General features: G+C 36.1%; 1 protein-coding gene and 1 pseudogene across 1 annotated transcript; both read right to left on the bottom strand.

The window, feature by feature from the left end:
* Positions 1–12,413: 12,413 nt before the first annotated feature.
* Positions 12,414–16,688, bottom strand: LOC123872068 (annotated as a pseudogene).
* A 1,340-nt stretch (positions 16,689–18,028) lies between these two features.
* Positions 18,029–24,038, bottom strand: LOC123872067 (glucose dehydrogenase [FAD, quinone]-like). Its single transcript, XM_045916198.1, has 4 exons — positions 23,942–24,038; positions 22,504–22,625; positions 21,106–21,239; positions 18,029–19,603 (listed from the first exon to the last, which is right to left on the bottom strand). The coding sequence occupies exons 1-4, from the start codon at positions 23,947–23,949 to the stop codon at positions 18,029–18,031; spliced, it is 1,839 nt and encodes a 612-aa protein (XP_045772154.1). The 5' UTR covers positions 23,950–24,038.
* Between the last annotated feature and the right edge of the window lie 2,488 nt (positions 24,039–26,526).

Raw genomic sequence — 26,526 nt, 5'->3', positions numbered from 1 at the left:
ACCAGCGACTTAGCTTGTGTGGTTTGCATTATATTTTACAACTCTGGAACGTAAAGGGTTACACTTTTTACGCGCTTCTCCATACATACGTATTACGCTTATCACTCTATCGTTTATTGTTCTAGATCTATAACCAAGCCATCTATTGATTTATCTATCCATTATCTATGCCTTAAAATAATTAAAATCTTAGTAAAATAGTATTTATTTTATTTGTTATGGTCCTTGAAAAATATCTGTTTCAGGGCTGTCGAGGCAACTACGTGCGTAAATAATCTATATAGACAAGTGTAAATTAAAAATTTATAACACCCCCGATTAGTGAAGGTTACAGTAACTAGAAAACAGCTGATAACTATCAAACGGCTGAACCGATTTTCTTGGATTATAGCTAAGAACACTCTCGATCAAGCCACCTTTCAAACAAAAAAAACAATTAAAATCGGTTCATTAGTTTAGGAGCTACGATGCCACAGACAGATACACAGATACACACGTCAAACTTATAACACCCCTCTTTTTGGGTCGGGGGTTAAAAACAAGAAAATTGAAAAATTACCAACTGTCACACTTTACTTCATAATAATTTCAAATGTCTTTAGTTGGTGTAAAAAAGTGGTTCTTTTTGGCCCAAAATAGGCGTGATTCCAAACGTCGATTAGCAAAATTATCACTTTACCGTTAATTCTTGAATATTATGGGCGTTCGAAACTCAATCACGTCACAGTAAAGTGGTTGGCCCTTATCGGTTCCTACACGATATCGTATCGGAAAGCTAAATTGCCTGGCAGTAGTGTGGTTTTAGCCATTCTTGATATTAATAACTACTATTTTTGATTTCTAGCTATATTAATATAGAATATTATTAGATATTAATATTTTGGGTAAGTATATTAAATATCACTTGCTTTAACGGTGAGCCTCAATAGCTCAACCGGTAAAGGAGTGGACTGAAACCGAAAGGTCGACGGTTCAAACCCCGCCCGTTGCACTATTGTCGTACCTACTCCTAGCACAAGCCTGACGCTTAGTTGGAGAGGAAAAGGGAATATTAGTCATTTAACATGGCTAATATTCTTTATAAAAAAAAAAAAAAAAAACGGTGATGGAAAACATCGTGAGAAAACCTACATGTTTGAGAGCTCCCCATAATGTTCTCAAAGGTGAGTGAAGTCAGCCAATCCGCGGTTGGCCCAGTGTGGTAGATTATGACCTAACTCTTCTTTCTCATTCTGTGAGGAGACCCGTGCTCAGTAGAGACCCAGGGATTGTTTGATAATGATGATGATATTCATTTGGACAGTTGAGTCAATAAAGCATAGCATATGCTTTATTTGAGCAGTTGGGCCAATACTTATTAGATAAAATAATTATTTAATTTTCAATAAATAAGAAGCTTATTATCTGCTCTACAGGTACAGATTGTGTAAATATCATAATTATTGTAAATGGAAATAAATTAGGGTAATGAAATGCAAACATTTGAGCACCTACTAGTTTAGAATTATTTGATTTTCCTTGATTAAAAGTGCCTTTATCATTTTTCAGGCCTTTCACTATATATATTATGCAATATCCGTTGCTCCGTAGCAAGCGTGATTAAAAGAAAAAAAAACCGGCCAAGTCTCGCGCACTGAGGGTTCCGTACTCGGGTATTTTTTCCAACATTTTGCACGATAAATCAAAAACTATTATACATAAAAATATATTTGAAAATCTGTTTTAGAATGTACAGGTCCTTTCATATAATACCCCACTTGGTATTGACATCTTACTTTGAAAATTGAAACACATTTAAATTTTTTTTAAATGATGTAACTACAAGTTCGCGGTTTTCAGATTTATTCCTGTACTTGTGCCATAAAACCTACCTATCTACCAAATTTCATGATTCTAGGTCAACGGGAAGTACCCTATAGGTTTCTTGACAGACACGACGGACAGACAGACAGACAACAAAGTGATCCTATAAGGGTTCCGTTTTTCCTTTTGAGGTACGGAATCCTAAAAAACTAACAAAACAACAAACCAAGTAGGTACCAACAAACCAACAAACTAACACACTTTCGCATTTATAACTTGGGTAGTGATAAGCAAATATTTACATGAAAATGCATTGCACGAGTTTCACTGCTTTTTGTGTTAAAAAGCTGTTTATGAAACTTCGCTGTGATTTTTTCCTGAGCGAAAAGTTTTAAGCCTGTATGTCACGCCCATGCACTCTGCTCCGAATGGAATTAAAGGATTTGGCAAGCGACGTGCTGACTGCAGGCTGCAGAGTTCTTACGCTTCCGGATTAGCAGACTTCTTTTGGATGAATTGTATCCTTCTTAATACAAAAACAAGATTACTTAAAAACAACTTCGTATGCTCTTGTTGTTGACGAGAGTAAAACAAATCTATACTAATATTATAAAGAGGAAACCTTTGTATTTTTGTATGTTTGTATTGAATAGGCTCAAAAACTACTGGACCGATTTCAAAATTTCTTTTACCATTACTTAGAGGGATTCTTCCGAATCCGTATAGGCTATATTTTATCCCGGAAAATAGAAAAAATAAATGTCCACCCGTGCGAAGCCGGGGCGGGTCGCTAGTCTTGTATATAGAGACTAGCGACTATATAGAGACTATTTCCAGTTAACGTCGGCAATCTTATGTGGTTACATCCAATCACCCGTACAAAACGTTTTTTTTGATCTAGCAACCCCCTCCCCGCTGCCATTTTATTATCGGATTGCAAGTTCTATAGGTACCCCTTGACGGTCAAAATTCCATGGACTCGTACGAAGTCATTCGCTTTCTCGTTTATAATACGCACTACTAGAATATGGATGCAATTCCGCCTACCGTGTACCTACCTCGCCAATTACAATTCTTGGACAGTCAAAAGAAGAGTGTATAGGCACCTTTCAGGTAAGCGCACTTTACTATCAATTGCATCATAACCTACTTTAGTGTTATAGCAGTCAAGCGTATGCCTATTTAGTTAAAAAAGATAACTGTGCTGAAACAGCAATCATAAACTCGGATTTTCTTCGCTGCAGGTATACGTCGAATTTAAGTTACAAAGTGCAGTAGAGTCCATTTGTAAAAAAAAAAAACTTTGCTTTAGATAATTATAAACTTTAACTTAACTAAGTCCAGACTGTAACGGCAATTATAAAACCTCTTTCTGAGAGTCCATTAACCATATCTTGTAAGATAACGAGTGCCGCAAACTTGGGACAGTATCTTTGTTTCAGTTTTTATTGCAAAAGCGATTAAAAACATTGTTGAGCTAAGAAAATGTGCAAAGAAATTTCTTATACTTTTTCTGCCAAGCGTTTTCATAAAGTATCATCCAAACCTGCGCGTCCAAAACGAATACGAAGCGGGAATATTAGCCATGCGCGCGGTAGTTGCCACCCACGATATTCAATAGCGCCGTACACACCTACGTGAATACATTTGATTCGACCGCATCCGCAGAGTCATGCGTCTAATCATCATCAGACTGCACGAACGCGGGTACGTCCGTCGACGCATCGCGCTATGACGATTCGCGTTGTGGACCCTCCGGCTTCGCGTCCTGCATTCTACGTTCATAACGCGCAGGTGTGGGCATAGCTTTAACTACATTGCATTGGGCGAACTGTACTTGGTGGGTGTACATTTTGGTAGCATTTTGACACCTTGAATCCCCAGTAATATTTGTCCACGCTATTACTCTTTATTCCCATTATTTCATAATTTTCACTGCATTAATCCACAAAAAGAGAAATGCATATTTTCCTATTTATCCTGTGTTTAGCGTAAATTGAAAATCTGTGAAGCTTCTAAAATGTAGTGTTTGCTAAATTTAAACTTTAATTTCGATCGACTTGGAAGGAAAACTCATTAGTGTTAATGAAAATGCTGCATCTGAAGTGTTAGTGCCAATGGAAACTTCTGAGAACACGAATGAATAGATTCCATTTAAAAGATTTAACTTCCATTGTTTTAAAGAAAATGACGGAATTTAGGACAAAACCTTTTGTATAATTACTTATTTTTTCTCAAAGCCAATCCTTTTCCTTTTTTTCCTTAGGTATATTAATTAGTGATTAAATTACCTAGATGTATACCTACCAAGTGTAGTAATAAGACAGTTCGTTTTGTAGCTACACAGAGAGCTATATTCCCCAAGTGAAAAAATCCTTTATTATTTGAAGGAAATAGTTGGTTGAACGTTCAAACAAACGAAATAATAATATCTACAAGATTGCAGCACTCAGACTTTGAGAAAAGTGAGCAATGTTTTTACGTAGGTACCTTTAACAGCTGTTACATAATATTAGCTATGAGTTGTCCGTAGCGTAAGCAGTTATATGTATACGTTAATAGTAGGTACATAGTAACACTACTCTTTCCCACACATTTTGTTTCTTGGAAAAAAGTAAGGCCTGGCGGATTCACGTGCGTAGTGACGCGCGTGAATCCGTAGACATAACTGCACGCATTACGTCTACGTGAGTTACGTCTATGGGTTCTACGCACGTGTCACGTGTACGTGCTGCATACGCAATTGGTGTGAATCGGCCTTTAATGTCATAGGAACGTTATGCTTTTTTTTAATTTATAGACTAGCGCTTTAATGTCTTTTCAGCAAATAACAATAACCTATCTAGCAGAACTTGTTTTGCTAGTGTGAATTATTTACTAAGAACCTGTGTTCTTATCTTTTAACTAGACCGCAGGTACCTACACTATACCTACTCAAGATAGCACTCGCCTTCGCGCGGGATATTTATAAAAAAATAAAATCAGTCTGTCACGTCTCTCTTTTTATAGCTTACGGTTGACGAGCGGCCCGAAATTCGAACTCTATGTCCAAAGACGAAAGTAAATGAGTTCGCTAATTGCTCTTTTCAATCAATTCCTTGTCGGCTTTTCTCAGTAGAATTTTATATTTCGAATCTGTGGTAGAGTCATAGATGTAGAGACACGAGTTGTCATTCATAAAATAGACATATTTTGATTTTGATTATGGTTAACCTCTTCAGGATTGATTTTGAGTAGTTTGTTAGCATAGCATTCTTTTAAATAAACAATAAACTGGAAATGTTTTATTGCTTCGTGTACCAAACTTTTCCAATTCTACTGTTTAGTTGTACCGTCAAAGGTAAATAGGAAAATGAAAACAGACAACTTTTAGCGTTTAGTTACCAAGTCAAAAAGTCTAACCTAGAGCTAGACCCATACACGAGAGCGACATTAAAAAGCTGTGACCTGGAAGAACATCGAGATGCCTCCTATGCACTATGTAGGCAGGTTTTAGGTTAGGTGTGTAAAAGAAAATGCAGTGTTTGTGGTAAAGTTGTGATCTGTCTTCTTACGTTTAAGCTTGAATTAAAATAATATTTTTATTTTTACAGTGTAATTTTAAGGGCTTAGTTAACTTTCACTAATAATAAATTAAAGATCACGCCTATTTGGATGGACAGATATATCTACCTATAGTACGCGACAAGTCGAGATGACAATCGGGGGACGCCCGACGTGCTAACGGCTAACCCGGTGCGGGATAGCGCGGGTGACGTGCGGGTGTGCGGGGCATCCGCCCGTCTCATACCCCGATTGCCAACTTGACCTGTCGCGAACTATAATTACTTTCGCTTTTTAACTTGTCAAACCTAGTTAAGTAGTAGAATTAATAATAATTATAATATTATAATATTGTTCTAATTTATGAATAAATAGAAAAATAATAGCACTACTAATACTACGCTAAAGTGTGTTTGTTGGTTTATTGGGTTGTCCTTCAATCAAGTCGCAACGGAGCAACGGATTGACATGACTTTTGTATACTTTTATCCCGGAAAATGAAACAGTTCCCACGGGATTTTTAAAAATCTAAATCCACGCGAACGAAGTCGCGGGCATCAGCTAGTAAGAATAATTATAATAGTTAAGGCTCATTTTCGTTGATCGAAAATAACATGAGCCTTAAACGAAGAATAAATGAATAGATATTATTTAGCTATAACTTATCTATAACAATAGAACGAAGACCATATTTTTTATTCGATATTAATATTTATGAAATAACAAATTTGGACAGTATATTGATAAGAAAAAGATATAATTTTTACTATCGTTTAAAACACAAGGTTTGAAGAAAAATACAAGAAATCCAAAGAGGTCGTTCACATTGAGCCATAAAGTAAACGAATTTCTTTTGCTAAATCTGGGTGCAATGCTTATCAGATGAAAATGAAAAAATACGGCAATTTGTATACGTCTGCTCAGAATGCGTACCTAACCTATTTTCCAGTTTTATCACATTATTCGTGGTCGTATTGTTATTTTATCAAACTAGTATAATTTCACTTCTGTTGTATCTATCTAGGCAATTCAAATAGTTATCATGCGTCATGCTACATTAAACTATGGGTTTATTAGGTATGATTAATAAAGAACAGGTTATTTCAAATTTAGGTAAGCTCAATTATTAATTTGTTAGCTATGACTAGAAAACTTTATCTAGGGTCATTTCTGACTTGCCACCATGTAGGTACTTTTAAAAAAATTAACAAATAAGTAGGTAGGTACATAATCTATTACGAAGGCACGGAACTCTTCGTGTGCAGGTCCGACTCGCACTTGACCGATTTTTAGTGGCTACTGCAGGAAAAGTTTTTTTTCTACCTGCCAGATAAATTATTACTAGCCATGGCTAACAGTATCCTATAGGTAAAGAGAAATAATTGTTCGCCCCGGACGTATCCGAGAGTGGAGAGGCTACCTGGCTGGTACCCTTCCAGCCATACACATAATTTAACCCCTAATTTATAATTTTGAGCAAACATTTCGACTCTATCTACCTAACGACGTGAAACTTTCTCGATTGGCAAAAAATACTGAACTTCAAAGAGGCGGGCTCGTCTGAAGTAATTTGGTGGAAGCAAAATGAATACATGATGAAACGAGATGCGCCTTTCGCTTTATTTGAATAATAACGTTCCTTTGTAACATGACTCGTATTGGTTTATAACATTATCCTATATTCTGACACTAGATTTTTAGGATTCCGTACCTCAAAAGGAAAAATAAAAACCCTGAAAGGATCACTTCGTTTTTTGTCTGTCTGTCTGTCCGTCTGTCGTGTCAGTCAAGAAAACCTATAGGGTACTACTATCCGTTGACCAAGAAGTAATGTCTTATAGCACAAGTAAAGGGAAAATTCGAAAACCACAAAGTAGTTATATGATAATTTAGCGGTTCATTAGTGATTGCAAAGTTATACTAGCAGTTGAAGATAATTTAAGCAATAAAATACCTAATGCAGGAGTCCGACTCGCACTTGGCCGGTTTTTAAGAGTAATAACTAAAAAAAAAGTCCCTTTAATATAGGCCGAATATGATTAAGAGCTATTTTTGAAAAAACCGCTAAATTTATCATCTGGGAATACACGAGGTTGTTTTGCGCAAAAGCCTCTTATTTTTCGTGCGCTGTTTTTTCAACTCATTCCCTGATAGCCTGATTTATATGCCCCTGTTTTTCTCTTCAGACCATTTGGTTTTGCAGATTATAGGCATCGTGGAATACCTTTATTTATTTATCAATTTACGGGAGTGCCATACCTGTTTATTTAGCAGTCTAATCTACAAGTACAGGATATAAGATACAAAATATCACAGTATCACATATTTTGTGAAAAGATTTACGTGCAATCTTGTAATATGGTACAGCTAATTAAAGAAATTCACCAAGGAAACGGAATTCAAATTCTTTCAACTTAGCAAAGATTCAAAAGGTTTAATTCAAATATTGCAATATTAACTGATACTCGCGACTTCATTCGCGTGGATTGTTTCACTTACTTTATTCATAAAATGTTAAAGTAAGTACTTATTATTAATAGCCTCATAATATGCAGTCATGTTTGAGGGGATATTTTTCTGTACATTTTTTGACGTCCGTAGGTAAGCTTATCTTGTAAATTTTTTATCAGAGTCGTTGTGTATGTGTATTTCTTTGTGTGGGTTCATCAGTTCATAGTAAATGAGTATGCGTGCGTTTAACATCAGTCAGATAAATTAATAACTAAGTATTTAAATAATTTTTTAACGTAAATACATAGAAGAAGCGTTTGTAGCCCACATATTTTATTAGCAGTAAGCGTCCCTAATTTGTTTGCGGTTCACAGTAGAACGTTTTACGATGGGTAACGCGATTACGACGTGGGGTTAACGATACGTTCGGGATCGGAAAGTGATACGAAGTTCGGCTTTTGTTTATCTCTGAACGCTGACCTACTGGAATGGACATGTTGGCTTTGTAAAGTAGAACGATTTGCATTTGTTCCTCTTTTGAGTTAAGTGTAAAATGTAGGTGGTATTTTCAGGGTGGTGTGGCCTTGTTACGACTCTCTCTTTCTCCGTTGTATTCCTCATTGTAAAGGGTCGCGACTTCTTCCATTAATCACATAATACTTGGAGTTTTCTAGGAACAATAATGCAACTACTTAGACCGCTGGGTTTAAATCTTTCTAACGTACGCCCCCAATGTCCTAACCACATTAACGGCCAACTACGCGGTGTCCAACGCCGTTTCCAACTAAACGTAGATGTAGCCACGATCGACGTACATCGGCATTCACAATGACGTTTGGCGTTTATTAGACGATTTTAACCCCAATTTAATTGGCATTAGACGTTAACTGTTCAAGTGCGGTCACTCAGTGTACCTAACGCGTTATTGCGATAGTTATTGCGTTAAGAAATAGTTTTCAGAAACATTTAGGTGAAATTGAGTAAAGCTGAGGTCCAAGCTGACTCGGGTGGCATTACACATAATAATAGCAATATAAATCAGTGTGGTCGTGTTATGACTTACTGAAATTTCTATAAAGTAGTTCGTAACGTAGCTTAGTATGTATTTTACTTTGGTCATGTTCTGAACTCTGTGACTTTGATTATTAGGCACAATTTTGCATGAAACGGATTTAAAACACGTTGCAAAAAAAATTCACCAGCTCACGTTATATTCAAACTTTTTCCTTATAATAATAACACGCATATTAAAGTACAAACTGACACAGTTAAAGTTAGGAAACCACTAGTTTATTACTTGAACTTTTTACTAGAGAAACTTATAGCTGAATTTTTACTAGAATTTTTTACTCGACTTTGCGCGGGAACTCGTTAACACTAATGACAACGCTGCGTTTGAAGTGTTAGTGCAATGGAGACTTTTAAATGAACACATAAATTGGTTCCTCTTATAAAAGCCTGGGCTCTTTAAACAAGTTCTTTTGTTCTGAGGGTTCCGTACATCAAAAGGAAAAACGGAACTGTTATAAGATCACTTCCTTGTCTCTGTCTATTCGTCCGTCTGTCTGACATAGGCTACTTTTTATCCCGGGAAATCAAAGAGTTCCCACGGGATTTTTACAAAACCTAAATCAATGCGGACGAAAACTCGGATATCATCTAATCCTAAATAATAATTATTATTGTTTACCTCTAAGTACTTATTGGTCCTATATGTCCCCGCGCAAGCTTAATGTCCGAGCTTTGTCCTCTGAGAACAAACCTTTTCTTTAACTACCAATATTTGACGACTTGATAAACTCTATAAAATGATCAAGGCTATAAATTTCTCTTTCCATTTCAAAAGCTACTTCGACACAATTTCCAACCTTCCGTCTTTGCAATAAAATAAAATTTACAATTTATTATCGTTAGGGTTATTTTGGGAGGAATACCCGTCGATGTTTCGAGGGCTATAAAGTAAATTTGTGTGGCATCAAAATGTGGTAGGCATCTATTAAAGTGAATTTTGATTGCCCCAGTTTAATTTCGACTTGTATTGCCTATTAAGCGTTATTTCGTTGGTTTTTGGGTGCCTTTACGTTTTAATAGCACCGTTTGCTCGATCCCGAAATATCGTGATGTTGAAATTGAGTGTACCTACGTTATTTTTTCCACGAATTTTTCATAATCAATTTTCAGGATTCTTGTTTCTAAGCCTCCGCTGCCCATCCATCTGTCTGTTTGTCTGTCTGTATGTCAAAAGGATGTATCTCTTATACCGTAATACTTAGGTAAAGAATTGAATTTTTTGCCGAGTATGTATTTCTATTGCCAACCAGATTGTGTTGATAATAATCAAAGAGTACATAATCGGTACGGAAGCCTACAAGTCCGACTTGCACTGAACTAAGTTTTATATGATTGCTGAAAAGTTAGGTGACTAAGTTGAAAAACCGTAATTTTCTCATTTTCTTTTTCTTTCAGAGGTTAGGTTTCTGTACAACAATTATAATTCTTTCAGCGCATTGCAATGACGAATAGTTACAATAAATTCACAAATTCCTTTGTCTCTAAGTTTAGTATTTTTAAGTTTTCACGTTTTCTTTCGCTCTCAAGTAACACCATCCTGCAATAGTAGGTATTATTATTCGCGACAGGTCGAGATGACAACCGGCAATATATTAGGTACATTGTACAGTGCAGTTTACTGGTGCTAGCTAACATTATTTTACTCTTATAACTTATTTTTAACCGACTTAAAAAAAAGGAGGATAATTCGACGGTTAACTTTTTTTTCAAGCCGACTTCATTATTTCCGCCCGACTTCATACATACATACATACACGTCTAGAAACATTATTTTTTTAGTGTTTGTAGTCATTGAAGTTGGTAGTTATTTTATTTATGAATTTTTGTTATTTGCGATGACGCTTGGCACAAATACTTATTTGGCTCGCGTTAATAGTATCTATGTAAGTCAAGGGCATTCACAAATAGTTTCCGGTCAGAGGCTCTATTATTGAATCCTGGCAGAGCGCCGAGTTACGTCTATATGATCATGCGAAATCCATTTATCTTGTGTCGATAGTTCTGCCTCATAAAATCTTAACTTTAGGGTGCTGTATCAGAAAGATGAAAGGGAATTTTCACGATGTAAGCATCTTGTTTTTGGAAATACCACAATAATTGGTAAATGCCTATGTCAAAAAAATTATTCCTTAGGAACATCTTAGGAATTATTAAATAGAAGCTCTTCCAAAATTCGTAAAATCCTCGTCCGCAGTTAGTTTTAAGTTTGCTAACCATTTTAAATTATCGATTTGGCTAAAAAATACGTCAAAATTATGTAAAACGTTTATGACGTCACATCTGTGAATTTCATAGAAGCTCAGATAGTAACTCCACTACCAAGCGAGCATTTTGACGTTTGATAAAAAGTCAATGATTTGTCTAATAGTCATTATCCCTAATGTAGAAAAACCATGAAAAACTGACAGTCTTAACAAGAAAAAATTATACAAGTTTAACTCATAATTGAATTGTTTTATTTTCTAGATTTTACATGGCAAACTTTCTTTAGAATAAACACGGGTTTAATAACTCTTCCGACATTTTACATTATTTTTGTGGTAAGAGCATACAGTAGTACTTAAGTACTTTACTCCGCAAAGACTTTAAAATAAATAGTAACTCTTATTACGGCTCGCACAGCACTGCGGCCTAAAAACGCCTCTCTTTCTATTGCGTATTCCCTCATATTAAAATTCCATGACTGTAAGTTAAAACTTAAAACTGCGGGAGTCGTCGAATGGGAACGCCGCAGTAGATTCAAAAAAAAAAATATCAAAATTCAAAATAATATTTTTATTCAATTAAACTTTTACAAGTGCTTTTGAATCGTCAAATAATCTACCACTGGTTCGGACTTCGGAATGCCGTTCCTAGTTCTTACCGAGAAGAACCAGCAAGAAACTCGGCGGTTGTTATTTTCAAGTATTCAATTTACAATAATATGCCATATGATACGAGTATATTTCTCGGGTCACACGAACAAGTGAGCTGGGCCTGGTATTATCTATTTTTTTCTTTCTCTATGCACTCCTCGCTTCACTAATCTAGAGAAGTTTGGGAAAGGCGTGGAGGAAACTGGAGGATAAAAACTGTGCCAATTTTTTATTTGATTTACACCAACAACTTCCATACAATAAATACACTGCCATACAGATATATTTTTGTTGATTTATTTATTTTTCAAGATTGAAGAACTAAAGTTAACTAAAGTTGTAATTTAATAGCATTAGCTATCATGAATAATGTCTCTACATTTTTGTATGCTTATGAATATTAACATTATAGTACTATATGTATAACTAACTGATTTCGTACAATCCATACCATTTTTACCCGACTAGGGCAAAGCCAAAAAGAAGGATTATGACTTTAGCAGTCTATGTATGTGTGTTCCACCGTAGTGCCTAAACTTCTGGACCAATTTTGATGAATGAGGTGCCAATTGATTCGATGATATAGTCCGGGTGACATAGACTACATTTTATGCGAACAAATCTGACTGATGCTACATTCAAAAAAGTGGGTGTCTCCATTTTTTTAATCAAACTTATTATTTAATAAATTTAACCATAATTTAAGTATTGAGCCTTAATCATATCAGAACCCATTTCTCCAATCATAATCGTGGGCGCATTAGTATTACCACTAGTGATATAAGGCATTATACTAGCATCTATTACACGTAACCTCCTAATACCATGAACTTTTAAGTAGTTATCTACAACTGAATCTTTTGGATCTGAACCCATTTTTGCTGTACCTACCGGGTGATATGCAGTAGTAGTAGTGTGTATTGAGTAACATTTCCAATATAAATCACTTGGGAAATAATATTGATCACAGTGTGGCAAATTTATTCTAGGAATAAAGGCATTGATAGATTTAAAATAGGGAGTGTCCAATAAATTACTTATTATCTTTATACCATCAACTGACGCTTGAATATCTCTGTTATCCCCTAAATAGTTAGCATCTATAATTGGATGATCATACGGGTTTGACGAATTCAGATAAACGATTCCTCTTGAAAATGGGTGTAGTATATGTAATGAAAAAAAATATAACGATTTATCTGAACCGTAACGTGTAAAAGAATCTATTACTTTATCCGTGAATATGCCAAATTTTTTCCTAAAGTTAGATGAATTTTTCGAGAACAGCACTAAGTGGCTTTGAAACTCTGGATATGTCATATCTTTATAACGAGAAAATATGGCACTTGAATCGCTGACAGGCCCCTGTGCTAAATAACCGGTTTTATTATATAGGTATTTTACAACCTCGAAATTCAGTTCAGCTGTATTTTCTGGTCCTGGTTCATCTCCATAAATTGGTACAGGAATCAAATTATGGTCTTGTAAATTTTTGCCAACACCTGGCAAATTCTTTCTACATAAAATGTTCTTAGCCGACAGATGTTCTTCAGGACCTATTCCAGACAACATCAAAAGTTGGGGTGTATTTATAGTTCCAGCACAAACAATAACTTAAAAATTTGTAAAAAAATATTTTCGTTTTCCATTAACATCAACCTCGACACCATAGGCCTGTGAATCAGCATTTATCAAAATTTTTGTCACGAAAGCATTGGTTAAAATTTTTAGATTTTGGTTTTTGTTTACTGTATTTAAGTAAGCTCTGTAGGTGCTTTGTCGTTCTCCGTTCGTCGCAGTAACTCTTAATATTGAACTTATTCCATATCCTTGGTACTTGGCCACATTAATATCTGGCACCTTCTTAATTCCAATATGGTCCCAGGAGTCCAAAATCTTTCGAGTAATTTCTCTATATGTGCTATTAAAGCTATTAATAATAAGAGGTCCTTCATGACCATAATTTTCACGTATATAAGGGTCTTTATTAAGATGCATATCTTGAAGGTTTTCTGCTTTTTGAAAATATTTTTTTACTCTTTCAGGTGACCAGCTCGGGTTTCCTGCATCTGCCCAAGCCTGAAAATCATGATCTCTACCTCTTACATACAACATTGCGTTAATAGAACTGCAGCCGCCAAGCATTTTTCCACGAGTCATTCGCACTTCACCATTTTTCAATGCTTGTTGTTTTGTACTGTCATTTTTTATAACATATTGCCAATCATACTTGGTAAGAGTTAATGTACCAGCCATGTTAGGTATCTGCAATACAAAAAAATTAAGTTCTGTTTATTTCAAAATTACTTAGATGAAGTCTGCAGCTTCGTCTGCGTGGATTCATTTTTTTAAAATCCTTCTGGAGAAAAGAATCTTTTATTTTCTTAAAAGTAACCTATGTCCATCTCGTGGATGCAACTATGTACCAGATTTCCTCAAATTGGTTAAACGGTTCTTTAAAAATCCTGTGGGAACTTTTTGATTTCCAGAGATAAAAAATAGCTTATGTCCGTCTCTAGAATGCAAGTTATATCTTTTGGCAGCAAATTACATCACAATCAGGCCGTGAAAAGGTAACAGATAGACACTTTCCCATTTCTAATACTAGGAAGTATAGATATGAGTATAATTACAATTACATAGATAGTTAATGCAATCATGTCCACTAGATTGCTTAGAAAAGACATAAAACTTATTTCAATGAACGTTAGGTGTACATCAGATGCTTACACCAGATTCAATGGGTGGCTTGTCTCCTGCTTCAAGAAGCAAAATATTCCAATGCCTTATTTCACTGAGTCGCTTTGCTACGACGCTTCCTGCGGATCCGCCTCCCACTATTATGAAATCAAATGTCTCCCGATCTGGAAATTCAAAATACTTTTCACGAGTAGATAAGAAAATGAGTTAATTAACCCCCGACCCAAAAAGAGGAGTATTATAAGTTTAACGTGTGTATCTGTCTGTGGCATCGTAGCTCCTAAATTAGTGAACCGATTTTAATTTAGTTTTTTTTTTTGTTTGAAAGGTGGCTTGATCGAGAGTGTTCTAAGCTATAATCCAAGAAAATCGGTTCAGCCGTTTGAAAGTTATCAACTCTTTTCCAGTTACTGTAACCTTCACTAGGGCCGTGAAAATTTAGTAGACAGACAGACACAGTTTCACATTTAAAATATTAGTATGGATGATGAATCTTCTCATACTGAGAGGAGATCCATGCTCAGTAGTGAGCCGGCGATGGGTTTAGATGATGATGATGATTCGGTCAGAAGAATATTAAAGTTCTCACCATATACTACTTCATGTGAAGGCACTTTAATATCGGTTATAATACACTGTGATGTTGCAAAAAAATTAAGTGCTGACAGAAAAAGCTGCGGTGCTGACCCGGTAGTGGTAGAATATGCATTGTCACTGGAAAATATGATTTTTATATTTAATCAAAAACTACATTCAATTAACTATTAAGTTCATTTTGTACTTCGTAACCGGAGGGTGCAAAATGACTCTATAGATATAAGCCTCCGCTGTTTGTCTGTCTGTCAGGCTGTATCTCGTGAACCGTAAGGTACCGCAGGTAGAGAGTTGAAATTTTCTTGGAGTGTGTGTATTTCTATTGCCGCTATAACTATTAAAAAACTCAAAAGAACCGCCATACACGTTACATATAAAAAAAGTACCTACATAGTCTTATATCTTGTACCTAAGATAGTACGGATAACGGAACCCTTCATGTGCAAGTCGGATTCGACTGGTTTTGTTTGGTTTTGACTGGTTTTTCGTAATTACAGGGATCAAATAAATTTTACTATCATGTCGGTGTTGCGTCATTCTCGAAGTTATTTTAACATATTATTAGGTATGCCTCACACCGATCGTTCTACCGAACCAGCGCTGATGTTGCCGGGAAAATTGATCAAGTGATCAATTCAAATATGTGCATTAAGTTGCCTTCAAACTACGGAAATATAATATAATATATAAATATCGCTCACCCTACTTTTAAATGTCACTGTTCACACTTAGTGTTTAAAAGTAGGGTGAGTGATATTTATATACATATTATATTATATTCTGTAGTTTGAAATCAGCTTAATATATTGTGCACTAGCTGTGCCCGCGACTTCGTTCGCGTGGAATAGTGACTTTTCGCGCTTTATATAGCCACGGACGCTCAGGCGCGAGGCGCCGTGATTCTTTAATTTGACATAACTTTTTTATTTATGAACCGATTGACATGAAATAAACACTAAATCCTAAGTGAAGCTTACTATAATATATTAGTGAAAACCGTATCTAAATCGAATAAGCCGTTTCTGAGATTAGCGTGCACAAACACACAGACAAACAGACAAACAGACAAACAGACAAAAAAAAAATTAATTACAATTTCGGGTTCGGCATCGATATAATAACAACCCCTGCTACTTTTTTTTTATATATTTCCATTGTACAGACACCACTTTTCTACAATTTTATTATATGTATAGATTTCACATCCACCCCTAAATCATAACTGTTTCAACTCAAAAATACACGTTTTTCAGCCATAATAATATTATTAGGTATGTCAGTGATTTCCCATTTGGATCCCTCCAGTCATCGAAACAACAAAGGGCAGATTTTTTTGCATGTTTCATGCATATGACGTAATTTAGGGGTCCTAAAATCTCTACTGGCAAGGTATCCATAAGCAAGTTTTATTGTTGTTGTCGTCATTGTCATTTTAATGTCAATTTCTGCAACTTAAAAAATATTTTCAGATTTTCAGAAGTTGAGTTGCTGCGAGTGTTTACGTACAGATCGCTAAAGTTGACTTCTATAATTCCAGTAGCTTGCCAGTGCTCACTTGGCCTAAGGCGGGTTAAGCTGACATATTGGCATTTAAAAAATAATGTATTACTGTTATTTCCTTATCAATAAACTTACCATAACATTTCGTGCGATGCGAACGGTTTTATTGGAGTGCAATGAACGACTAAACATGGTACATAAGTAGGTATATTACAGGGCAGCCAGGTAAAAAATGCAGGGATCGTACACCAGCTCTAAAAAAAGTCGTCCGCCCAGGGAAAAATTATAAAAACGTCGTACACTATTAAAATCTTCCTTTTCTATGAAAAATGCTTATTCTATTACTCAAATGTTAGTCAAAAGTCTGTCTGTTTGTCTGCCTATCTGCCTCTTCTTTTATCGTGTCTACATAGTAAGATCTACATGTTGGACCGTAAATGGTGTTCGAAATCTTACTCTTTGTCGACTTGTTTACGTCGAAGTTTTTTGGAACTCTTCAGGACACTACTGTATAAAAAGGTCGTAGCTCACTTACACGATACAACTCCCGCACGGTAAAAGAATAAACATTCAAATATGGGTCTAAAGTCGTACTCTGTACATACATTTTACAGAGACAACATACAATTAATTATTGCAATCTAGCCACTCGATGGTTAACGTGTCACTTACCACGCGCTTCAAGTGAGCGCAGCGGCCTACGCGTAATACAGCGTGCGGGTCACTTTTTTTTAAAGAATATTAGTCATTTTTTTGTTAATCATGACTAACATTCCCATTTCCCCTCCAACTAAGCGTAAAGCTTGTGCTAGGAGTGGGTACGACAATAGTGCAATGGGTGGGATTTGAACCGCCAACCGTTCGGATTTCAGTCCACTCCTATAACCGTTGAACTATTGAGGCTATAAACGTTATAACGTGGGAGACGCAGTACTGCTTGTTGTCATCACGTGGACAGCGAGCTTTCTGCTAGCTGTCGGCGTGTAGCCAACCAGCAGTCACTTCGATTTGAGGCGGAGCCGTGCGTGTGTTGTGTGGGAACAATGTAAATGAGCTATGACCTTAATTTCGAAAATATAAGAAAATGAAATCAAATATACTTTATTTTACATCAAGAAATAAAACAATAACATAAACATAAAATATAGAGCTATAACTTTAATATAATCTATGCATCTTTAGTAAAGATTATTTATTAAAGATTATAAATAATACAACAAAGCAGAATTACTTGGCGGTCTTATCGTTTAATAAAAACGATATCTACCAGGAAAATACGTTGCAGAGAATATAATGACAGTAACAAAGAGAAGGTACGTGTTAATAATAAATAACAACATATACATCACACTTTAGTGGGTATTGATGATTGACGCAAATAAAATATATGTACTTAGTAGCGGCGCCGAACATGTTGCATCATTTTTTTAAAAGATCTTTATTTTAATTGTATCCTATGGTTTTTTTTTATTTAATAATCGTATTATAATTCAATTATTTGGATGACAGAATTATTCAGATACTCCATACTCCTTTTTAATCAAGTCGGATGCCACTTCTCCGATCATAATTACGGGTGCCATAGTATTGCCACTAGTTTCAGATGGCATTACACTAGCATCTATAACGCGTAAACCTTTTACCCCATGAACTTTTAAGAAGTGGTCTACTACTGCATCTTGTGGATCTGGACCCATTTTTGCTGTGCCTATTGGATGAAAAACTGTTTGACTTACATGCGTTGAATAACATTTCCAATAATCATTGCTTAGATATTCCCATTCGTCACATTGGGACAAATTTATTTTGGGAATAAAAGCGTTACTAGATTTGAAATAGGGAGTATCTAATAATTTTGTTACTATTTCTATACCATCACCTGATGCTTGAATATCCCATTCATCGCTGTAATATTTCGGATACAATAAAGGATAAGTGTGTGGGTCATTGCTCGTTAAACATATATTGCCTTTTGAATGCGGATGTAAATTGTGAAATGCCATAATCACTAACGCTTTATCCGGCTGACATTGCATGAAAGATTCTGCTACTTCATCTTTAAGAGTACGGAGATAGGATCGTGCGATGGATGAATTTTGTCTAAATATTATAGTGTGACATTGAAACTCTGGATAAGACATGTCATCAGTTCGAGAAAAGAAAGCGCTCAAATTCATTATAAACTCATGTGCTAAATAACCGGTTTTATCATATAGGTATTTTAAAGTTTCGAACTTCTTTTCAGCTTCATCCTCCGGTCCTGGTTCATCCATACAGAATGGTACTGGAACGTAAGCGTGATCTTGTAAGTTTTGACCAACACCCGGCAAATTAACTTTAACTGGAATATTGTGAGAAATTAGTTCTTTTTCAGGACCTATACCAGATAGCATCAATATTTGTGGCGTATTTATAGCTCCAGCGCTAAGAATAACTTCCCGGTTTGCCAAAACCGTCTTTTTTTCTCCATTAATTTCAACTTCTACGCCGTAGGCTCGTGAATTATCATCTATTAATACTTTTGTCACGAAAGCATTTGGAACAACTTTTAAATTCGGTCTATCGCTTGCTGATTTCAAATAAGTACTGTAGGTGCTTGATCTTTGTCCATTTGCCGCAGCTGCTCTTGATATGGCACAGAATCCCTGTCCTTCGAACTTGTCGGCGTTAATATCATTTACCTTCTTGATTCCAATATGATTCCAAGAGTCTAAAATATTCTGACCTGCTTCGTTTAGTGTGTGATTAAATGTGTTAACCACAAATGGACCGTCGTGTCCATAGGTTTCACGTACTTCACGAATTTTGTCAAGGCATTGGTCTTGGAAATTTTCTGCCTTTCTGTAATATTTATTTACAGTTTCCGGTGCCCAATTTGTATTTCCTTCATCATACCACGACTGAAAATCTTGATCCTGTCCTCTTACATAATACATAGCGTTCATTGCACTGGATCCTCCAAGCATTTTCCCCCGTGGCCATTGTACTACGCCATTTTTCACTCCTTGAAGCGTTACACCATCGCTTTCTGTAACGTATTTCCAGTCGTATTTGCTTTGATACAAGGAGCGATCCAGACCAGGTATCTGTAACAATTTTACAGTTGGATGTTATTACTTTATTGGTTGACTAGCTTATACTCGCGACTTGCGTGGACTACCCAATTTCAGACTTCTATTTTGTCCTTTTAGGGGTTGAATTTTCAAAAATCCTTTCTCAGCGGCTATCTGCATCATAATAGCCTATCCGCATGCCTTTCAGCTCGATCCCTCCTGTAAATTGAGCTGCGTCTTGCTAGAGCAGTTGGTCAGTCACCTTTTCATTTTATATTATTAAGATATTTAAGATATAGCTAGGTATGCAACCTTTCTCAAATTAGTAATGATAAATAGTAAAAACATAGCAAAATCTTAATCTATGAAATTCAAAATCCTGACTGATTGACTATCAACGCATAGCCTGAACCACGGGTTCTACAGACATGAAATTTAGATAGTGTGTTTATTGTAAAGAGTAGGTATCCAATAAGAAATAATTTTTCAAAATTCCACTTCTAAAGGTCAATAAGGGATGAAATGGGTTGGACGGTTATATGAAAGTCCTATGGTTTAGAATAGATATGAAACTCGGCATTTAGGTTTTTAGCTTTAATAAAAACCTGTTATGTTATTTTGGAAAATGCCCGCTTAAGGGTGCCTGTCCACCGAAGCGGACCGGACTGATGATGTGTTGAGTAGACCAATCAGATTCTTGGTAGATGCCGTGTAATTTTATACCGTCATCTGCCAAAAATCGGATGGATCAAGTATAGGTACATATTATATGGCAAAGTTTTATAATTGTTATTGTTAACTAATTGGAAGCTACGTAAAGCGTTGTACGAAAATCAACGGCCTTAAGGGGTTAAAATATGAGTTAGAAGGTTGTATGAAAGTCGTTGGAACCTACCTAGGAAAGCATCTATGAAGTTCAGCCTTAGTGGTAATCTGGGTTCCATACCGAGTGAGTAGGTAAGTGAGGCCGTTGGCAGCGGAAACATTTCTAATCTCATGAGAAACCAGAAATTTTACGCGGACGAAGTTGCGGACAACTGCTAGTCTAAAAATATATTCAAGGAAAAGTGACTGACCGACTGACTTCTATGATGTTATTCATAAATTCACAGTTTTCGAACTTTCCCTTAAGTGCTATAAGACATTTCTACACTACCCTTAAAAGTACCCTATAGGTTCTGATTCCCTTGAAGGGTCTTGACAGATACGACAGACAGACAGAGAAGACAGACAAAGAAGTAATCTTGTAAGGGTTCCTTATCCTTTTGTGGCATAGAACCCCGACACACAACAAAGTAATCCTATAGGGGTTCTGTTATTTCTTTTGAGCCTTTTTATCCAAATGTACGGCTAAACTGACTGACTGGCAACCCGATGCTTCTTAACTGCTGGCATGTTGGCTTTAATGCTCGAAGCACCGAGATAGGTAACCAACTCTTATAGGATCTTGACGTGATATGTATGTGTGTGGCACAATTTAAGAAATGAACATTTTTCTTTCCTTCTTTCGTCTTTCAAATTTGTTTTATACATACAACAGATTCAGCAGGTGCCTCGAATCCAGCTTCAAAAAGCACAACGTTCCAACCATCTACTTCGCTGAGTCGACTTGCTGCAACACAGCCTGCCGTGCCTCCTCCCGCGATAATAAAGTCTACTTCCTCCATATCTGCAAATGTTACAAATCCCTAAACAAAAGAAAATATACCTAGTTGATTTGTTATTTTTACCCGACTACAGGAAGGTTTACGATTTTAGTAGTCTATGTAGGTATGTATGTAATATGTATCTATGTGTGTTCCTCATTCACCAAATTTGGCTAAGTAGTTCAGACGCTAGAACTACTTAGCCAAATTTGGTGAATGGGCTGTCATTTGATTCGTTAGTCCAGGTCCAGGTACAATTTATGGAACAAGATCGGTATGACAGATTTTACGTCCATAAGAGTGGGGTCTCTGAAGTTTTTTTGCTATCGTATCGTGTGAGATATCAAATGAAAGAGGAGTGAATTCTGAGACATAAAACAATGTTACTATATACTTACAACTAGCGATATCTATCGGCAGTTCTCCGGTAGTAGTCGGGTTTGAGATCTGTGATAGCCTTAAAAGTGTTTTTAACCCCCGACCCAAAAAGAGGGGTGTTATAAGTTTGACGTGTGTATCTGTGTATCTGTGTGTCTGTGTATCTGTGTATCTGTCTGTGGCATCGTAGCGCCTAAACGAGTGAACCGATTTTAATTTAGTTTTTTTTGTTCGAAAGGTGGCTTGATCGAGAGTGTTCTTAGCTATAATCCAAAAAAATTGGTTCAGCCGTTTAAAAGTTATCAGCTCTTTTCTAGTTTTCTAGTTTTCTTGTAGAAAAGAAGGTTAGATAACCCTTAGGTTCATAATATTCAAGTGTCAATTGACAAATGTCAAGCTGTCAAGATGGACGTTGCCTAGATATACATAATTATTTATTTAAAAATGATGTTTTGGAAAACTCAGATACTTTGGATTGTAGGCGCGGAATAGTCCAAGAAAATCAGTTCAGCCGTTTAAAAGTTATCAGCTCTTTTCTAGTTACTGTAACCTTCACTGGTCGGGGGTGATGAAAATTTTTAATTTACACTTGTTAGTGTTTGAAGTGCCCACTCGATCGAGGGTTGATCCCGGGCACGCACCATTATCTTTTTTGGGAGCTATGTACCTACGTTGTAAGCAATTAAATATGTCTGACTTGCTTTAACGGTTAAAGAAAACATTATGAGGAAAGCTACTTGCCTGAAAGTTCTTCGCAATGATCTCAAAGGTGTTGTCTGCCAATCCCCACTTGACCAGCGTGGTGGTCTATGGCTATACTCTTCTCATTCTGAGAAGAGATCCGTGCTCAGTAGTAAACCCACGATGAAAATGATGGTGAGGATTGGGGTTTTTATATAAAAGTCTTACCAGCTACTATGTTGTCGGGACTTGTCTTGTCTGGCACAAAACATTGTGTCGCTGTCAGAAAGTTGAGTGTGGTAGCAAAGAGTTGAGATGCCGAGCCTGTTGAGGCAACACAAGCGTTATCCCTGAAAATATAAGAAAAATATTTGTGACTTATACCTTTTATATATTTAGATATATAAATTTGCCCTTGACTGCCATCTCTCTGATCGTAGGTTAAAATCTATCTATCTTTCTAAGATAGAAGCCTATCAGTCTGGAAGGGTTACGGCAATTTTTAATTTCACTCATACACATTAATTTCTGACTTTCTATTTATCTTTCCCTTCTATTAAGCTCATATGGTTATTTGAAGGGTCCATAAGTGAACCATACTGTAAGTGCATTTCTAAATTCTGGTGATCCCACGAGATTTTCAAAGAATAATCCGTTTAAGTAAATGTTTTTACGAAAAGTACAGAGACACCTTGCATTCCGGGGTCGGGCTCCTATGGATAGGCTACTTTTTCATGGAAAATCAAAAGTTCCCACGGGATTTTTTAAAACCTAAATCCATGCGGGTGAAGTCGCGGGCGTCATCTAGTCTATACTAATATTATAAAGAGGAAACCTTTGTATTTTTGTATGTTTGTATTGAATAGGCTCAAAAACTACTGGACCGATTTCAAAATTTCTTTTACCATTCCTTAGAGGGATTCTTCCGAATCCGTATAGGCTATATTTTATCCCGGAAAATAGATAGGATTTTTCGTGGTAGTGTCCACCCGTGCGAAGCCGGGGCGGGTCGCTAGTAATTAATAAAAGCTATCCATCACAGCTATGAAAGGTAAAAAAAAATAGTAGAACCGTGATAAAGTGAAAAATAAAGAGATACTTTCGCATGTATAATATGCTTATAATAACGATAAGCTTTTTTTAGGCTATAATAATAATAATATTATAATATATTATAATAAAGTAATAATAAAAAATATATATAATAAAGTAATAATTCGTGGCGGCCGGAACGGCAGCCACTTAGGCGGAAAGGGCCAAAAGGCGCAAATATGAAAATATAGAAAATAATTTCATATTTGTGCCTTTTGGAGTGGAGACCATGGGTTCGTAGGGCGAGGATGCCAGATCCTTTTTTAAGGACCTGTCATCCCGTCTTGTGGAGTCCACGGGTGACCGGAAATCTGGCAGTTACCTTGGTCAGCATATTAGTCTGGCCGTTCAACGAGGTAACGCAGCCAGCGTTCTGGGCACCCTGCCTCGTTACAGTGATTTGGATGATATTTTTGTTTTATAATTTTTATATTTAAGTATTTTTAATATTTGTGAAAATCTGTATTATTACGATAAGCTTATAAAAACGAATAATTGTTTCAACAAATTCATTTTAAATATAAATATTATGTATTATCTATTATAAAAAATTATAAAATATTTATTCACTCACCAAACCATTTTCGTGGAATTACTGTTTCATGCTGAGTACCGAACGACTCAGGTAATTTTTTCAAAGCACACTTGAGATTATATACCTTTTTATTCAAAACACCTGTAAAAACACAGATTAAGAGAAGACACCCTGACGGGCCCCCGTCGATTTCCTACATATGATATTACTAGCTGTGCCCGCGACTTCGTTCGCGTGGAATAGTGACTTTTCGCGCTTTATATAGCCACGGACGCTCAGGCGCGAGGCGCCGTGATTCTTTAAATTGACATAACTTTTTTATTTATGAACCGATTGACATGAAATAAACACTAAATCCTAAGTGAAGCTTACTACAATATATTAGTGAAAACCGTATCTAAATCGAATAAGCCGTTTCTGAGATTAGCGTGCACAAACACACAGACAAACAGACAAACAGACAAACAGACAAACAGACAAACAGACAAACAGACAAACAGACAAACAGACAAACAGACAAACAGACAAACAGACAAAAAAAAAATTAATTACAATTTCGGGTTCGGCATCGATATAATAACAACCCCTGCTACTTTTTTTTTATATATTTCCATTGTACAGACACCACTTTTCTACAATTTTATTATATGTATAGATTTTATTATATGTATAGATTGTTCTTATCTCTATCTGCCCTGGTTCGTGCATTCTCGGTTACTACCGATCATAGAGATAGTATACAAGCTACCGATACTAAATGTACCGAACATTTGTGATAACAAATTCAAATTGCTGTGATTGGCTGAATTTACAATGTTCTTGCTGCTACAGTGAATTTGGGCCACTAGCGTAACAATGTTAGCCGGTTAGAAATGATTGCAATTAGTCAACCTGTTTGACGTCCGTGTTCTGTTTTCGATTACAAAAAAGCAAAAACTATTGTTGCAATCATCAATTTTAGCAAATAGTGAGAGAGAGTCGGCCAATCAGAGGTCACAACTATCGTCATATTGTCTGTCAAACTTTGGCAGTAGGGCCTACCGAGTAATGAAAACAATTTTTCATTCTGTCTAGGAAGTATAGGGTTGCCACCCGCCTCGTTTTGATTTACGGGCTATTTATTTATTCAGAATATTTATTTATTTAAATCGCTTTCAAAAACTCTTCAGTTTGTAAAACAAATGTTACACATTTCATGCATACAATGCATGTTAACTTAAAATTACATTTAACTTGTAATTCCACCTTCACAGTATCAATACCATGGCCGTAGCCAGGAATTGATTTCGGAAGAGGTTTTATCAGGGCCGGAACTGAATCTTGTCATGAGGAAAAAAACGTTCGCTCGACTTTATGGGCTAATTGCCTGGTTATTGTATTTTCACATTTCAATTTGACAGTGAGATAAAATACAACACTAAAAAAGCGCGAGCGCAGTGAGCGTGAATGTTTTTGGTTCAATACAGAAACTTTTTGAAGATTGGCTTTACCACATTTCCGTGGGATTGATGACAGGTGTTGTGTTCTGTGACGTCATCAAAATGACGTTTGGCCTCGACCCTGCGCTCTCTATGCAAGATTCTTTCGGCAACGACTCTTTGACTATTCATAATCCATTACTGAATAATTTTAAAAATTAAGTAGTTTATTATGACAACAAATTATTATGTATTTTCACTTGTGTCAAACATGTCAGTAACCGAATAAAATTATGTAATTAATTATTTATTATTAATAGGACCAGGAGAACACTGCTATACTTAGTAATATTTTATTTTATTCTTTTTGGTTACATTTTTTTTAAAATTTATTTAAAACTAGCTGATGCCCGCAGCTTCGCCCGCGTGGATTTAGGATCTGAAATCCCGTGGGAACTTTTGTCCCCGGGATGTAACGTGTTTCTGTACCACGTAAAAACATTTAAACGGATGATCCTTTAAAATCCCGAGGGATCACCAGGATTTAGGAATGCAATTCCTTACAGCATCAGGGTTGAGGAGTTGGGTCCTCGAGGTCAACGACAAAGTCTTTACTTGGTACAGATACCTTCAAAATCAATCAATTTATAACCGACAGTTTCTAAATCCCATCAGTAGTGATGGTGAGGTCCCCTGCAGCATTGGATAGATTGAGGAGTTGGAATCCAATTTTTTTATGAAACAATGTCACAAAGTTCCTCTTTCGATTTAAAAAAAAAATTACTCAAATCGGTTCAGAAATCTCGGAGATTTCGGTGTACATAGGTAAAAAAACACAACTCCCTTTTTGAAAGTCGGTTAACAAAGTAGCCTATGTTACACCCTGGTCAATCCTCTACTTGTCTGTGAAAATCCCGTCAAAATCGGTTCAACCGATCCAAAGATTAGCCTTTTCAAACAGACAGACAGACAGACAAAAATTTTAAAAACGTGTGATTCAGTGTTGGTATCGTTCAAATAACCATATGAGCTTAATATGAGGTAGTTATTTCGAAATTACAGACAGACACTCCAATTTTATTTATTAGTATAGATTAGTATAGATTCAAAATCAATCAATTTATAACCGACAGTTTCTAAATCCCGTCAGTAGTGATGGTGAGGTCCCCTGCAGCATCAGGATTGAGGAGTTGGAATCCAATTTTT

The sequence above is a fragment of the Maniola jurtina genome, chromosome 14 (assembly GCF_905333055.1).
Source record: "Maniola jurtina chromosome 14, ilManJurt1.1, whole genome shotgun sequence".
Lineage (NCBI taxonomy): Eukaryota > Metazoa > Arthropoda > Insecta > Lepidoptera > Nymphalidae > Maniola > Maniola jurtina.
Note: the sequence above shows the minus strand (reverse complement) of the source record. Positions and strands in the feature narration are given on the sequence as shown.